Source organism: Lytechinus pictus, chromosome 1 (genome assembly GCF_037042905.1).
Source record: "Lytechinus pictus isolate F3 Inbred chromosome 1, Lp3.0, whole genome shotgun sequence".
NCBI lineage: Eukaryota > Metazoa > Echinodermata > Echinoidea > Temnopleuroida > Toxopneustidae > Lytechinus > Lytechinus pictus.
In genome coordinates, this window is record NC_087245.1 from 42,722,279 (window position 1) to 42,741,463 (window position 19,185).

The 19,185-nt window shown below is 39.0% G+C and overlaps 1 protein-coding gene across 1 annotated transcript; it reads right to left on the bottom strand.

The window, feature by feature from the left end:
- Positions 1-1,317: 1,317 nt before the first annotated feature.
- On the bottom strand, positions 1,318-12,228 carry LOC129267586 (alpha-N-acetyl-neuraminyl-2,3-beta-galactosyl-1,3-N-acetyl-galactosaminide alpha-2,6-sialyltransferase-like). Its single transcript, XM_064105802.1, has 6 exons — positions 11,942-12,228; positions 10,447-10,728; positions 8,648-8,793; positions 7,887-8,003; positions 6,870-7,025; positions 1,318-2,124 (listed from the first exon to the last, which is right to left on the bottom strand). The coding sequence occupies exons 1-6, from the start codon at positions 12,206-12,208 to the stop codon at positions 1,683-1,685; spliced, it is 1,410 nt and encodes a 469-aa protein (XP_063961872.1). The 5' UTR covers positions 12,209-12,228; the 3' UTR covers positions 1,318-1,682.
- Positions 12,229-19,185: the final 6,957 nt, after the last annotated feature.

Below are 19,185 nucleotides of genomic sequence, written 5' to 3' on the forward strand. Positions count from 1 at the left end.
GTAACCTTTAATGGGTTCTATAACGGGCCCCTATATGGACCCTTCCTGCATTAAGCTTTACGTTGAAGGACTGGCGTACCGGGGGGTGGTTCCACAGCCAAGGAAATAAAAGAAAATAAAGGAGGCAGCGAAATGAGATGAATGAAAAAAATATATATGACATGATATTTGCTACAATGATGTAAAAATCTATCACATAATTAGAATTTCATTTTAACAGGCCATTTTTTTCCTTGCTCGCTTCGCTCGCTGGCGACTTTTTACAAATTTTCCCACATTTGCTATGGTGTGCCCCTCACAATATTTGGATGATTACGATACACAACTGCATTGAATTTATGTGTTGTGTTAAAGCTATATAAATATACACGCAATTTGATTAAAATAAGTGGCCATCTGTAAGGTTTAAATGGCTTTGATATCAAGAGGTTCCGGGGCTCTACCCTGGACCCCACCCATAGAGCAGTGTTATATGGATGAGTTTAGACCATGGCCCCCAAAAGTTCTACAACCAAACAAACAAAAATGGGGAAAGAAAGAAAAGTGTATTATATTTTTCTGAATATCACGTTAAAATCTATCTTCATGTTAGATTCTCATGAAAATGTGATTTTTTTTAAATCTCGCTCGTTACGCTCGCTCGGGACCTATATTAAGCTACTTCTTGCCAGAAGCGCCATACTCGGCCCCCTCGAGCATATAGAGCTTCGCCCCGATGCTCACAATCATAACAAAAATCGTGTTCACCGTGGCGTACAAAAAAAGAGAGAAAAAAGGAAAGAGAGGAGGGTGAATATTTATCACAAAATTTGATTTTTGCAATAAAAATGTCAGAAAATTTTTGCTCGCTCGCTTCGTTCGCTCGCTTATATATATATATATATATGCCCGATACGCCATATCGCCCCCTCAAAATTTTTGCCTTATGACGCCATTGCCTGTTCCATGATATGACCGGGAAATTTTTGGCTCTTGCCCCCCCCCCCCCCCCTGGCCACCGACCCCTGTTACGCCGCTGTTACGAACCTCATTTCGTTTTCGGACTAACGAACCTTCGGAATTACGAACTTTCGGAATAAAACGAATCTTCGGAATACTGGAACCTTCGCAATAGCGAAGCGTCGGAATTACGAATGTATGCGGCCAGGGATGACGTTAGAACAAAATTTCTCAAATGCGCCAAAGGTTTTCACTTGTTTAACACAAAAATATTATGTTTCAATGATAGATTTTGACATAATAGTCAGAACACAGTACACGATACCCTATTTCATCATTTCCCCTTTCCTTTCCTCTCCTTTTCCTTTTTTATTTCTTGGTCGTGAACTTTTTATGGGGGCGCAAGGCCCCCAAGCTCCCTTTCTGTACGGTATTTTTTGTTGTTGCGAAAGAGCAGGCAAACTATCATATAGTTTATCATGTTTATAGGTCTCTGGGTATATCAGGAGCCGCGGAAGCGGGGGGGGGGGGGGGGAGGGGGGAGGCTTCAGCCCCCCCCCCACTTTTTTCCAAAACCATGTACAAAAACGTAAAAATGACCATATGATTGTGATTTTTTGCATGGTCAGCCCCCCCCCCACTTTTGGCTCAGCCCCCCACTTTGAAAACCGTTCCGCGGCCCCTGTATATAATAAAACGGAGTAGAACTGTTCAGTTTAACGATTGTACGGTGTCAGCTGCTGTTATCTTTTAACATTTTCCTCGTGCTTCCTTTGGCCGTTATTGTTTCGTACTTTCTCTTTTGTGTCATCCCTCTGTTTCTTTCTCGATTTATTTCTCTTATCTCGGTCTCTATTTTTATGAAATGCAGCATCTCTTTTCCGGGCCTTCGCCTCCATTCTTGACTTGGTATTTTTATGCGGGATGGGCCTGGCCCCGGGAACTAGTTCCAGGACTTTCTGCATTAACTGTTCCTTCTCAATAATGAAGGTCTCATTCCCGCGTTTCAGTTCAACCAGTCGATCCTCTGTTTGGACTCTGCGACGAGCTTCGCGCTCCAGCTTCATGTAGTCCCTTACACTCCGGATGGCGTAGTTGGTTTCTTTCATCAACTGGTGATACTTCCTTAAAAAGGGAGAATCTAGTGGTTCGTCCGATTCTGGGCCTATTTCCCATGATGGATGCCTGGGAAGGCAAAGAAAAATAAAACTTTGATTTATCTCACTGTTAAGGAAGGAGTTAACATAAAATAGAGCCTACAGAAAAATACAAACATAAAGTAGAAAAGCCAAATGCAGATTATGACACATTTTATCCCCGTGAAGAGCTTTTTATATTTTCGCATTTCTTTCTCGGAAGATCCGTGAAACTTAAGCTCTCGTGTTGTTCACACTTATTTCATGGACACACACCTTTCACAATGCTCTCACTTATGCTGTGCTAACACACCCTCACTGTGCGTACAACCTTCATGCTGTGCCCACACACATTTCACGATGCTCTCACTTCATTCACACTACTCACTCACGTTCCAATGACCGTGTTCACCCTCCTTCGACACTGCTCTCACTCACTGCTATACTCACTCTCACTCCACACTGCTCATCCACTTATATGCCGTGCTCTGAATTAATTCTTCGATCCACACTGTGTTAATACACATTTCACACTTTCCTTTAACACACTCCTACACACACTACTTTTACACCATCCATATTGTGCTCACACCTTTCATACATAATGTGCTCACATTCTTTCACACTTTGCTCACACTCCTTCCATACTGTGGTCACCCACCTACCATTAAGTGCTCTCACACTCCTTCCATACTGTGCTCACACACCTACCATACTGTGCTCTCATACCTAACATACTGTGCTCACACACCTACCATGCTGTGCTCACACACCTACCAGGGTGTACTCACACACCTACCATGCTGTGCTCACACACCTTCCATACTGTGCTCACACACCTACCATACTGTGCTCACACACCTACCAGGGTGTACTCACACACCTACCATGCTGTGCTCACACACCTTCCATACTGTACTCACACATCTTCCATACTGTACTCACACACCTACCATGCTGTACTCACATATCTTCCGTACTGTACTCACACACCTACCATACTGTACTCACACACCTACCATTAAGTGCTCTCACACTCCTTCCATACTGTGCTCACACACCTACCATACTGTGCTCACACACCTACCAGGGTGTACTCACACACCTACCATGCTGTGCTCACACACCTTCCATACTGTACTCACACATCTTCCATACTGTACTCACATACCTACCATGCTGTACTCACACATCTTCCGTACTGTGCTCTCATACCTAACATACTGTACTCACACACCTACCATTAAGTGCTCTCACACTCCTTCCATACTGTGCTCACACACCTACCATACTGTGCTCACACACCTACCAGGGTGTACTCACACACCTACCATGCTGTGCTCACACACCTTCCATACTGTACTCACACATCTTCCATACTGTACTCACACACCTACCATGCTGTACTCACACATCTTCCGTACTGTGCTCTCATACCTAACATACTGTACTCACACACCTACCATTAAGTGCTCTCACACTCCTTCCATACTGTGCTCACACACCTACCATACTGTGCTCACACACCTACCAGGGTGTACTCACACACCTACCATGCTGTGCTCACACACCTTCCATACTGTACTCACACATCTTCCATACTGTACTCACACACCTACCATACTGTGGTCACCCACCTACCATGCTGTGCTCACACACCTTCCATACTGTACTCACACATCTTCCATACTGTACTCACACACCTACCATGCTGTACTCACACATCTTCCGTACTGTGCTCTCATACCTAACATACTGTGCTCACACACCTACCATGCTGTGCTCACACACCTACCAGGGTGTACTCACACACCTACCATGCTGTGCTCACACACCTTCCATACTGTACTCACACATCTTCCATACTGTACTCACACATCTTCCGTAATGTGCTCACACATCTACCATACTGTACTCACACACCTACCATGCTGTACTCACACATCTTCCATACCGAACTCACACACCTTCCATACTGTACTCACACATATTTCATACTGTACTCACACATCTTCCGTACTGTGCTCTCATACCTAACATACTGTACTCACACACCTACCATACTGTGGTCACCCACCTACCATTAAGTGCTCTCACACACCTTCCATACTGTACTCACACATCTTCCATACTGTACTCACACACCTACCATGCTGTACTCACACATCTTCCGTACTGTGCTCTCATACCTAACATACTGTGCTCACACACCTACCATGCTGTGCTCACACACCTACCAGGGTGTACTCACACACCTACCATGCTGTGCTCACACACCTTCCATACTGTACTCACACATCTTCCATACTGTACTCACACATCTTCCGTAATGTGCTCACACATCTACCATACTGTACTCACACACCTGCCATGCTGTACTCACACATCTTCCATACCGAACTCACACACCTTCCATACTGTACTCACACATATTTCATACTGTACTCACACATCTTCCGTACTGTGCTCTCATACCTAACATACTGTACTCACATCTACCATACTGTGGTCACCCACCTACCATAAAGTGCTCTCACACTGCTTCCATACTGTGCTCACACACCTAGCATGCTTGCTCACATACCTACCAGGGTGTACTCACACACCTACCATGCTGTGCTCACACACCTTCCATACTGTACTCACACATCTTCCATACTGTACTCACACATCTTCCGTAATGTGCTCACACATCTACCATACTGTACTCACATACCTACCATGCTGTACTCACACATCTTCCATACCGAACTCACACACCTTCCATACTGTACTCACACATATTTCATACTGTACTCACACATCTTCCGTACTGTGCTCTCATACCTAACATACTGTACTCACACACCTACCATACTGTGGTCACCCACCTACCATTAAGTGCTCTCACACACCTTCCATACTGTACTCACACATCTTCCATACTGTACTCACACACCTACCATGCTGTACTCACACATCTTCCGTACTGTGCTCTCATACCTAACATACTGTGCTCACACACCTACCATGCTGTGCTCACACACCTACCAGGGTGTACTCACACACCTACCATGCTGTGCTCACACACCTTCCATACTGTACTCACACATCTTCCATACTGTACTCACACATCTTCCGTAATGTGCTCACACATCTACCATACTGTACTCACACACCTACCATGCTGTACTCACACATCTTCCATACCGAACTCACACACCTTCCATACTGTACTCACACATATTTCATACTGTACTCACACATCTTCCGTACTGTGCTCTCATACCTAACATACTGTACTCACATCTACCATACTGTGGTCACCCACCTACCATTAAGTGCTCTCACACTCCTTCCATACTGTGCTCACACACCTAGCATGCTTGCTCACATACCTACCAGGGTGTACTCACACACCTACCATGCTGTGCACACACACCTTCCATACTGTACTCGCACATCTTCCATACTGTACTCACACATCTTCCGTACTGTGCTCACACATCTACCATACTGTACTCGCACACCAACCATGCTGTACTCACACATCTTCCATACTGTACTCACACATCTACCATACTGTACTCACACATCTTCCGTACTGTGCTCACACATCTACCATACTGTACTCACACACCTACCATGCTGTACTCACACATCTTCTATACTGTACTCACACACCTACCATGCTGAACTCACACATCTTCCATACTGTACTCATACATCTTCCGTACTGTACTCACACACCTACCATACTGTGCTCACACACACCTCCCATACTGTCCTCATATACCTTTCATACTAATATACTCCTTTCTTACTATGCTCATACACCTTTTATATTGTGATCACACACATTTCACAATTACAACACTCCTTTCACACTGTGCTTACACACCTTTCGCATTGCTCACACACTTTTACAATTAACACACTCCTGCCACAGTCACTCCTTCCACATTTCCACTCATGAACAGTTGGAAATTGAGAGAGAGAAAATTGATTTCACACAAATAGACTTTTAGAAGGGAAAGTGCACACAGGGGGAAAGACAAATTATCGGATAAAATCCCAAATTGTACTTTGTCCTTTTTGCGTAGGCCTATTGAGGTTAACTCAGTCCTTCCATTTAACTTGGTTTTCTACATACATTTCATTCCCAATACATGTGACGTTTACATTAGAAGGCATCTAATATACAGTTGAGGCCAAAAGTTTACAAACACCCATGGAATTCAGTGAAATTTGTTCGCTTTACAAACAAAATAAAATTTACGATCTTCAGAAATATAAATACTACCATGACGAATCTTGTATCAAGCTCTTTCATATGATTGGGATGCTATTGGAATTGAAGTATATTTCAGGTGGAGTTTTTTTTTTGAAGAAAAAGTAATATCATTTCAAACATCATTTCATAGAAATATATAAATGTCAAATCTATGATTTATATGATATGTCACCACTGAACAAAAGAGTGTAATCTGAAATGTTTGTGTTGAGACGTAACTAGCACAAATATGAAATACTTTTGTCAAGTTTTTAATTTTAATTTGTCTAAAATATGAATATTTTTGGGAAAAATGACACGTAAATATTTTTCAGCTCCTGATGACAAAGCAATGTGATGAATGGGCATGACGTACTCTTTTCGTCATGATAGCACAAATATTTTATAAGATACAGTAAATTTTATGATGATTGGCGAGTGTCAACTTTTCTTTGAATTTCCTTGGTGTATGTAAACTTTTGGCTTAAACTGTAATTCATAGTAAATTCATAGTAAACATGGTAATGATTGATAGAAATTACTTGAAAGAAAGTCGATGTTTCGTTGCCCATCGTTTGAAAACAGCTTTCTCTGTGATGAAAAGATGTCCCCCGTCAAGGCGCGTTTCACTCACATTGTAGTAGGTGCACTCCTTTATTCCCATTGGTTCGTAATAATGGTAAGGGATTGATTCATTGCTATTTATAAGCCGACAAGAAAAAAGGAAGAATAATGTAAATATATTACAAGCTTTATATAGTAATTATTGATCAGGAATTATAATGACCTGGAGCAAAAGATGCCCGATTCTATTAAAAAATATGACTGTTTTATTCCAAGAGTTCTGACTCTCTATGTTTGAGACAGGCTTACAGTACACTAAATTGTGTCAGCAGATCAATGAAAAAATCCCGAAATACTTCTCTTTCGAGGCCTATATTCTACTAAAATTACAATAAAATTCCAATAAATCTTCTCTTGAAAACTGAGTTGATGTGAATAAAAGGTGAACTCTTGAGTCCAAACTCGGTTTTGATATGGACAGTCAATTATGACACAAATCTCTAACAGCAACTTATCGGTTCAATCGATACTAAAATCAATTATAAGCTTGAGTATTCGAATGTCTGACAATTATAACTAAGTCATTTTCCCTCACCATTTAATTATATACTGTATGAAGAAAGGGCGCAGTATTATATAAGAGACATACGAAGTTAATAAAATTCTGAAAATGGCATCTAAGGTCTAAATTCTAAGCACAGATACATGCAGAATAATGGCCTGAGTTGAACCGGAGTTAAGAATACACTGCAAAAACTCTGGTGTTGATTTAACACCAGCCCGGAATCTATATATGTCCACACCAGAGAAGTGTTAAACAACACCAGTTTCGTTTTGGTCTAACACCAGATAGGTGTTTATACAACACCAATTAGTATTAAAACAGCATCGGTTTGATTCCAAACTTGTTTCAATACCTCTCTGGTGTGGACATATATAGATTCCGGGCTGGTGTTAAATCAACACCGGAGTTTTTGCAGTGTTCTGACCTTCACCTGGTAGATGAGCAGTAATCATCATTAGCCATTCCATAGACATTAATTTCATTGCAGATATCCATAGCAGCAAGCATGGTAAACCAACCAGTACTCAACCACGTGTTGGCTTGTTGCCTGCAAATAAACAGTTTCAATAAAAAAAAATATATACATAACAACTTTGGAAAAAAAAGACAAAACTCTAGTGAAGGCTTACATGGGTAGATATATTATTAGGGCACTTTTTCCAAACAAAAAAGGGGGAGTTTAGAGCAACAGCCAGCTGCCCCTAACACTAACACATGGGAAGATGTAGCCGATAGCCGTCATCTAATGGAGAGCTACTGTTAGTGACGTAGTTGTAAGATAGACGGTGGATATTACACCGGAATGCTCAATTGGCAGACCAAAGAGCTAGGAGAAAGGCGAGGGCAGCATTTTTATCAGCATATCGCTCTCAGCAGCGCCTGCCTCCTTCATCTGCACAAATTGCTCGAGGTACTGCCATTTGATAATGGGACTCTATATAAGGCCACTTAAGAAAATGTATCACCTAGTGCTACGGCGCTTTTGAGACGAACGGATGACGATCAAAGACGACGACTTATATAGCGCTTTACACTTACTTTCTCTCTAAGCGCTATACTGTAACCAAAACATATTACCATAACTCTTTAAATCGTGCACTCATGTCTAATTCCTCTCCTAGAAGGAAATGTGAATTTACAAAAAAAAAAATGTATACAGATTTACAACGAAAAAATACGCCAAATTGCTACCTTGTGAGTCCTGTCTCGTCTCTGAAGACCTTCTCTGCGTATCTCATCTGATCTGAATTGAAAGCATAAAACTTCACTCCGGGGTATAGGTGTGCAAGTAGCACGGCATAGCGGTATTCACGGTCTTGTAGTTTCCTTACATTCACCTATAAACATAGTATTTAAATAATACATATTTTATTTATTGGTATTCCTTGTTGTTACTGATTTTAAGTCTGTTTAGATGCAGAAGTTTGTTTGAATAAAAAAGTAGATATGAAAATAGTGTACCTATCGGTATTTAGGCCTTTTAAAATTTGTAGGCATAACATTGGTGACAAATAACACTTTTTGTTTGCCTCTTTTTTATGACATGTTGAGACTTGAGACATTTCAGTATTAACTAAAAAAATGTTAGGACACTGAAAAGGTACGAATCTGAAGATGAAAATTTGTTGCTTCAGATCTGTCTCTGCATGGGATCTGTTTATTGCTTGCCAATTGAGAAAGAAATGATTAATATCATGTCGAATTTTGACAAAGCTGCTGAAGGCGTGAATATTCTTTTTATGAATTAACATACAGACAATTCTAATGCTTATACGCTGTAAACGACGCCAGTGTCAATTTTAACACTAGATGACCACACCAGAGAGGTGCTGGAACAGTACCAGTTTAGAATCAACCTGATTTTGTTTTAAAACTAACTGTTTCGTTGTGGCAGACCAGCTTCAAACTCGCGTCGTTTTAACACTTCTATGGTGTCAGTGGTCATGTGGGTCCCGTAACACAAAGGTCAACGATTAGTCGTAAGCTTTTTTTTTTCCTGATTAATTGTACATTGAAGTCAATACAATCAATCGTAAAAAAATTTTCAACGATGATTACTAAGCTTTGTCTTGCCATGCTTACGGGACCCAAACGGTAGGGGAAGGCGGGGTAAGTTGAGCATAGGGGCAAGTTGAGCCACCACCCCCAGGCTAATAATGCATGAGTCAGACATTGTGTTGGTGTCATTTATTGATGACCAATTGCATAACCCTCAACCCCACCACATTGTTTTCAACTTTGAAACAAAAAGTACTTTTTTAGAGGGAAAAATACAAATTTCAGCCAAAAAAGTAAAAAAGGGTGTGAAATAGATAAGTGCTTTTTACCCACACACGTCTTTAAATATATTATAGAAATTAGAACAATATTTTTAGTCCAGGTATGGATTCTCACTCTTGTCATAGTCTTTTACATGATGGATGCATAAGAAATGTGTGGATGTGAAATATCGCAAAAAGTTCTGACGGGGCTAATTTAAGCCAACCAACATGGGGCAAGTTGAGCCATGGTAACTCTTATGGTAATATATAATATATAAAAAAAAAAAACATAAAAAGCCATTGTTATGCAGGCAGAAAGGAGCAAATTCACATGACAGTTCTTTTACTTTTAGAACATGTTAGTATTTATAGAGAATTAGCAAGTGAAAAGACTTTAAATGAAAAATTGACATCCTGGTTCTCCCGCATACATTTTGTACATAGTTTTTGTAGCTCAACTTACCCCAGGCGGTGGCACAACTTACCCCACAGATGGGGCAAGTTGAGCCATTTGACATCAATTTTTTCAAAGGTCACAACGATTTTTAGTGTGGGGGTAGAAAGTTATATATAGGTGAAAAATATTTCCCAAGAACCAAATTTAAAGGCAAGGTACTTATTTCTACAATATTACTAGTCATATCAATTCTAACATGCAAAATGCAAAAAGTGTCACAACTTATCCCGCCTTCCCCTACACTTAACATCGGTGTTTTGCAATGTTCTTACCCTGTTCATCCAATTTATCAATAAGTAATCACTTTTGGTGTCCACGTCTTGGAGCAACTCTTTACGCGCCTTGTCCGTCTTCTCAAACGACCTCACCAGATTGACGTGGGCGATCGACCTGAGTGTCGTCCTGGTACCGACGTCGTTTTCGAACCCCCTCACGGGAGCATTGTTCATTCGGAAGACACACTCGGTCGCATCGATCTCGGATCCCGAGCTAGTGTTGAGGAGATGGCCCGAGCTGGATACCACAGCACATGAACTGCAGAAGAGTCGGAGTGGCTATAACACGATATAATAATAATCATAATCATAATATGAGTCATACTTCGTTTCGCGTGAACAACTAGCCCCCGGCCCACCCCCAAGAAGTAACAAGATCGGGGAAAGATGTTAAAATTCATCACCACTAATACCATTACCATTATTTTCTCCACAAGGGTATAGTTTCATGGGTGGAGAAGGGGGAAGAGGATCGGTTTTTTTTTCTTCCTGACATGAATCACATTGGTAATGTATAGTTACAAAAACAGCCATACCTCTTTCCTTTTCTTCCTTTATTTTTTTCACTACTTAAAAAATCTAGGGCCCTGTAGTCTCGCCCTTGATTTTCCCAATGAACAATGCCTCATATTAGGTTATGGCCTTTGCTTTGTACTTGTATGAGATTTTATTTATTTATTCATCTGAAAGGAAGATCTGGCACACAGAAGCTTGGTGTATTTTCATGGCGGCATATAGAGCATAATGGTTTAAAAGGTACGCGTATCTAAGCTTATAGCGAGTTTTTGCAATCACGACGGAGAGGGGTTTTTACAACATAAAAAATCTATTGACAATGCCCATCAAATCACAATGAACAGCGACGAAAACTTTGTCGAGAACTGGTAAACCGGGAGAGCTCTTCATTGTAAGATTCTCAGCTGACGAAAAATTGCAAATATATCGTTTGTCCAGAGTCCAGGCCCGGGGGCCACTTACATTGACGATTGGATACCATTCGCGACCCCCCCCCCCCCAAAAAAAAAACAAAAAAAAAAAAACACATAAAAAGAACGTCATTTTCATTAAAAAAAACATCGCTGTACTTGATTAGGGGATCAATTCAAGGAATACTTCCCAAGGGTGTCGTTTTAATTCCAATACTTGTTACGGGTGGGGTTTTACACGTCAATACATGTTAACGGGTGCATTTTCAGAATATGGAAAATACTTATTTAGGGTGCTTTTCGAGACCCCATGGTCGCGAATGGTATCCACTCGTCAATGGAAGTGGTCCTCCCGGGAGTCCAGGTCGAAACTGCTGATTTGATTCATCGATTTCGACAAAGACTGCTTTGTCATGAAGGGCTTTTGACAAGATGTTTTCTGTGTTGTATAGAATCCGTCTCCGTCGTGATTGCGAACCCCCCTATTGTGTGACTGGAGATTTGAAGGTACTGGGAATGATACTGCATTACTTTAATAAGAACAAATCAAATCTTCAATTCATTACCTCCCCTGACAATATGTCAATATATCCCTCATGCTGAGCCCTGCGAAACCTCTCAGGAGCCGGTTTGACTTTCTGAGGAATCGGGTCTGAATTCGATGTTGAGTTTGTCCCCAAGATTGGATTGTTATTTCTATGTTTTCGTCGGGATTCAAGCTTTTGTCGCATGGAACGTGATCGGTCGTTGGAGGCGGGTTCGGTCAATTCTCCGGTCGGTTTGTAAATGAGGGTGACATAGACGAGAGAGAAAATGAGAGAGTATGTTGCCATGATCACCAATACCTGTAGAGGGCGCTATATGCATCCAGGGAGAAACAAAAATAGAAACGAAATTGATATCTAGTATAGTATATAATAGAGCACAAGTTTATTCAGTTATCGGTTCATCCTTAGTGTAATAACAGGCACAAAATTTTGAATTCGCAAGGCATTTCCCTACTGAAGGATATGAGTGTCTGCTTGTATGTATATCATTCCGTGCAACGTACAGCCACGCAAATTTCGTGCCTGCTTACACTTAGGATCGACCCAGTTATCAGAGGACTACTCTGATGGACAATGCAATGTTTTTATCTTGGCATCTACCATTCTATACTAAATGAGAACTAGCCACTTTCTGTTCTATACAATGAATCGAAACATCCGCATATACTCCTTGATTAAATGAAATGTTCACTCGGGTTATACGTCACAACCAATGGCATAAGCATGAAAAACCGGGGACTGTTTTATGACAGATATCATCACTGACAGGTTATCAAGCATTAGCCAACGTTTATTATTACAAGAGTCGTACCCATGTGGTTCTCAGGCAATCAAAACTAAAAAAAAAATTTAAGCGACATAGGCTGACGAAAAAAGCCTCCCCATCCAACTGCTTTATCTCTTCACCCAGGGGCCGTTTCATGAAGCTGTTCGTAAGTTAAAAGCGACTTTAAGAACGACTGGTAATCCTTTTTTTTTGTGGTAAGTGTGATAACACCAAGATGTCCATTGGCGATAGTTTAGCGCGTAAGAAAGGTTCACCAGTCGTTCTTCAAGTCGCACTTAACTTATACGAACAGCTTTATGAAACATCCACCTGATATGCCGACTAACACAATATAAGACCCACCCCCTCCTCTATACCTCGTGACCAGGGGATTTGGTTTTTTTTTCTTATGGGAGCGGGATCCGTTGCCATTTTTGAGGGTGTTTATAGCTGTGCCCCCCATGAACTTTAATATCTTTCGATATGACAGGAGCTTGTATAAGCTTTTCTGGAGGGTGCTCACTTTTTCAAAATTAGCTTCTAGTGGACAAAATCAGTCAGAATGTTTCTTCATTAAAATAAGGCTTTTCCAAGGGGGGGGGGGGGGGGGAGCGCAACCCCCATAAACCCCGAATGGTAGTGTCCGACCCATGAACTAGATTATAATAAAACTACACTTGTATGGTTCATTTTGAGAAATGTCTATAAGCCCCGGTAAATTACTATTCATTTATTTTGTAATCATATTTATATATTTATTTACATCGTTTATATATTTTTTTGGGCCTTTCCATTTTGTAGAAGCGTCAGCGGCTACTTAACGTGTAAGCTTATATTTTTGTTAAATGTACACCTATATTTTGTCATTTTATTTATCTTGGTTGAAAAGGGTAGATTATAGTACCGGAGGGGCGTTTTCGAAAGGGGCGTTCTCGAGGGGGCCAGCTGATAGACGTTTCCTGAGACATAGATATTATTTTAAGGTTCAGACCAAATGAGCTCAGAAAGATGAGTCAATGGTAAATCATGTTCCCAGACTAAATTATTGTTTTTCTTCCTTTAGCACAAATTCCGTTTCCATCTGAAAAGGTTACTTCCTTGATTGACTGACATAGCAATAACAATGGACTCGTAACTTTAGACTTTATCGTATGATTGAGTAATCATTTGATAAAAAACGAAAACATTACAAGATAAGGGAAAACCATTCAGTAAATGGTCCCTGAGCCTGCATCACACTGTCACAGGAAAGAATGATTGTTTATATTACGGATCATTTTATCCAAAAGCATAGATTGCCCTAGTTTAATTGCTATTTGATCAACCTTAATTGGTAATACCATTAATTTTGGCGTAAATTCTTATACGATTATGAATTATGGTCGTTATGATTAGTGACCCAAAGTGTCTAAAGTTTAAGGATAACGAACACAATTTCGGATTATGAAATAGCGATAAGTATGATAAATGACGCTCATAAGAAATGATGAATAAATCTTTTTGGCCTATTATTACAATTTTTGCCTATTTTTTTTTTTAATATTTGAATTCATAACACAGTGATATTCAATGTTTGACTTTCTATTCAAATTGAAATAAACTTTTTTTTGGGGTGGACTTGTCGTTTGAAGGGACCGTAAACTCTAACATGATTTAGCTTGTCAGCATTGATCAACAATAACCTATATATTATTAGGTGATGCAATGTGAAGAAATTCGAGGGAGAGTTTCACCGAACCAGGAAAAATTGGGGGATCAGTTTGAGGTTATAACGCAGGGAGACGGGGCTGCAGAGAATGTCTTCGATAATTTGTATGCCTCTTGTCCAATCCCCCTCCCCGAAAAATTCTGCGTTCCGTCATCGGGGTACTCATGCCTGATATGGAAACGAAATGAATAAAAATAGCTTAATCAAATAAATTGAAAATGTTACTTTTTTTAAATAGAAATCGCATAAAAAAATAACACAATTAGCAAATGTTGCATTATTGTGGTGGAACCGATACTCCCCCTGCATAATTAGGCAGGGAGTGTATAGGTCGATGATGCCGCCAACACTTCGTCTTGTGTATTAAAGGGGAAGCACACCCTGACAAAAAGTTTATTGAAAAATAGCAGAAAAATAATTTTAAAAATGCCGAAGGTTTGAGAAACATCCATCAAAGAATAAAAAAGTTATTATGATTTTAATCATTTTATTTGTGACGTCATATGCGAGCAGCTTTCCTACATATCGTATGGTAAAAAATCAATGAAATGTCATTTTCTCAGAAAAATGAAAATGGTTTAAATTACTGTACCTTCAGTTTATCAATAGGCAAATTATTTCACACCCTTTCCTAAAAAGAAAACAAAAATAAGTCATCAAGAACCATCAAAATTTTGAAATTTATGCAAATTTATATTACATAACATATCGGGCAGCTGCATGCTCGTTTATGACGTCACAAATTCAAAACTTAAAGTTGTAATAACTCTCTTACTCAAACCTTTAACAATGTTTTTTTTTCTTTTCTTTTTTACCCCAAAAAAATTCTTAGGATGAACTTTCCCTTTGAAAATCGTTGAAACTCCTTTTTACGCTTGTTTGTAAATAATATCTCCCTGCAACAAAATCGGGACCTTATACATTATCCTGATTATTTCGGAGTAAATCCAGATTTACTTGGTGTAGACAATTTTAATGACTGTAATTTCAATATCAAAATCCAACGAAGTGGGGTTATAGCTTTCGTAGTACAACCATGGTAATATGATCACAACTGCTTCACCGAAATGATTTATTTAAAAATGCCTCAAATTCGTTATTTTTTATCCGATTTCGATTAAGTTGCCAATTATTAATTCCTTAATTCATATTCATTCAAAAAAAATTAAGCGGTCGATAAAAGAGTCATGAAAATAATGGTATCTCGTGTTAAATACAATTTTACGATTGCAAATTTTGACATTTGGTAGATCATTTGTTTTCGACAATCTTGCCTTGTGTTGCCATCTGGTGATCCTTGTCACCACGTTTGTCATTTTCGAATCGGAGTAGGTTAGTCTTAACATGCTTAAGGTGACCAATGAAGAATCTAATGGTGAAAAAGGCACATTTAGTGATAGTTGTTTGCGTTTGTTGAAGTGGTTTAACTTTTGGTATAAAAAAAATATCAAAATTCAAACCCTTTTTATCGATAAAACTATCGACTGAATGTTTCGATGGCATTTCTTCAACGTAATTGTCGTCTGACAAGTTATCAGATCCGACAAATTCCTTTTATATTGATTAATTGAGAAGCACATTTCCTACATCCGACAAGTTCCTTCATCCTGTTTATGAAACGCTCCTCAGATTTTTGACAAAATCACAGTGCTTGGAGAAAAAGATGTCGTTTTTTGTTCACTCGCTTCGCTCACTCTCATTTTCAGTAATTATACTACATACAGAATGTTAGCTCATTGTGCCACTGGAAGATAGAAAACACACTTTACACTTAAACAAAAATTATCCAATATTGGGTAAAATGGGAACATGAATGTTTGTTGGGTAAAAATATATCAGTAAATTTTACGCAATGTTGCGATGACGTTTACCCTTAAAACATGCATTTTACCCAATATTGGAGGGAAAAATACCCAGCAAACATGCATGTTCCCTTTTTTTTACCCAAAATTGGGGAATTTTTTACTCGATGTTTTTAGAGTGTAGAATAATAAGAAAAGAGGATATGATCTAAAGTGAAAATTGTGTGATTTGAGGTTATCTGCTTAAAATAAGAAATCATCTGCAAGGGGTTTGGTGAATTTGTTCAGCTTGGACCTGACAACACTGTGTACGATTGGTGAGATAGGCGGTTAATATTTATTTTCTTCTTGTTTCTAGGACGATCTTGACATGGAATAAGATGACAGTTCTTTAATCTTCTTTTAAAAAGATTTTGGATACAAGAAAAAAAAAACACTTTCCTGTTTCCGGGACGATCTTGATACGCTGACAGTCGTTTGTTTGTTTTTTCCACTCGCTTCGCTCACTCTCATTATAAGTAATTACACTGCATACAGAATGCTAGCTCATTATGTCACTGGAAGATAGAAAACACAATAAGAATAATAAAAGAAAGAGTAAAAAAAAACCCGTGATCTAAAGTGAAAATTGTGGGATTTGCGGTTAACGTACTGCTTAAAAAAATCATCTGCAAGTGGTTTGGTGAATTTGTTCAGCTTGGACCTGACAACATTGTGTACGATTGGCATGTTTGGTGAGATAGGCGGTTAATGTTTGATTATGATGTATTGAATTTATTTCCTTCTTGTTTCCGGGGCAATCTTGACATGTAATAAGCTGGCAGTTCTTTAATCATCTTTCAAAAGGTTTCGAATTTAAGAAACAAATAATATTTTCCTGTTTCCGGGACGATCTTGATGTGTATACGCTGACAGTCGATTAATCATGTTAAAAGATGATTTGAACCAAATTAAATAAATACGAGTTTTCTTGTTTCCGGGAAGACCTTGAGGTACATACAAGCTGACTGTCATTTAGTCATGTTATAAAAAAAAAGTTTGAACTTGCACTTTGTGGCCTGTGCCAGACAGTTGTTGTTCCAAAGTTCTTATGTCAGACGTGCGGAGGATGATCATTGTCATGTCGCAGTCACACTCAACAAACTGATCCAGACTGATTTACAACTATTACCTTATTTTTCAATATACCACGGGTGGGTTTGGTTTCCGTGATATGACTGGGACATCCATGCAGGCAACAGTTTCACCACAGGTCAGACAGGGGCTCCAAATTGACATTGACATGACTGCTCCTTCATGTTTTAAAGGGACTAGCAGTGGCGTAATGAGTTCAAATTTTTGAGGAAGTCAGAAATGGCGTATCGGGCAAAATTTATAAAAAGTTGCGAGCGAGCGAAGTGAGCGAGCAAGAATTTCGACATTCTTATTACAAAATTGTGATAGATTTTGACTCATGAAATATTCAGTAAAGAATATCATATTTCACTATTCTACCTTTCATGTTCTTTCCTTTTTTCTCTTTTCTTCTTAATCGTTGATTTTTTTTTTTTTTTTTTGGGGGGGGGGGAGCAAGCGCCCCAAGCCCCCTCAAAAAAGTCTATACGCCAATGGGGACTAGCCATCTATGACGTTCAGGTTAATATAGTGGCATCGAGGCCTGTCAATTCCTTGTAAGTTATACACTGCAAAACAGCGTTGTTAAAGGTCAAGTCTACTCAAGGAAAATGCTTAATTGAATAAATAGAAAAAAATCAAACTAGCATAGTGCTTAAAATTTTATCAAAATCGGATGTAAATTAAGAAAGTTATGACATTTTAAAGTTTCGCTTATTTTTCACAAAACAGTGATATGCACAACTAGGTGAGTCAGTCGATGATGTCCATCACTAACTATTTCTTTTGTTTTTTATTGTTTGAATTATACAATATTTCATTTTTTTATAGGTTTGACGATAAGGACCAACTTGACTGAACCATAAAGTATTAAACAATGCTAATTCCACTTGTTCAGGGAAGAATTAATCGTTGTAGCACTTGACAATGAGAAGAAAATTAGAATATTTCATTTTTCATGTAATAAAATACAAAAGAAATAGTGAGTGGATGACGTCATAGTCTCCTCATTTGCATACCGACCAGGAAGTGCATGTAACTGTTTTGTGAAAATGAGCGAAACTTTAAAATGTCATAACTTTCTTATATTACATCTGATTTTGATGAAATTTTCAGTGTTATGCTTGTTGGATTTTTCTCTTTTTATTCAAATCAACTTTTTGTTGGGGTGGACTTGTCCTTTAATTTAACACCAGCCCGATATCAATACAGGAAAAGACCAGACATGCCAGAGAAGTGTTAAAGCAAACACCGGTTTTGCTTTGGGCCCACTCCAGATGAGCGTTTAAACAACACCAATCAGTGTTAAAACAACATTGATTTGATTCTTAACTGGTAATTTTCTTTTTAGATACCGGGCTGGTGTTAGATTAATAATGGTGTTTTGTAGTGTCTTACTCTTTCTTCATCCAAGCAAACTGTTGGACTTATCAATAAAAGCAATAAACGTTTAAACTGCACGAACTATTTGAATGATCCGAGACTGGTCAATTCCCTTTCGCATTTCCCAGCAATATTCCAGTAAGTCTCGAAGCAACGTACAAGAACGGCTTGTACAACATGTACAATGTAAACATTAATATTATTCAAAACATAACTCCAGCTCTAGATTTTTGTTATTACTACCTAGAAATATGCTGTCGTTGCCGGAGTATAATGGTGGTGTGTTTCAGAAAGCATCTACCCCTCTTCTTCTTTTTTTCCACAAAACTGATTTAAGGAAATTTCAAATTTCCTTTATATTTTGGACTGATTCAATTAGCTTTTTAGCGCGAATTTCGCCATGAAATTATTCATGAAATTAAGAAATAGCACATTTTGGCTCGCTGCGCTTTCTCGCAAATCATAGTGCACAACGCCGAAAATTCACCGC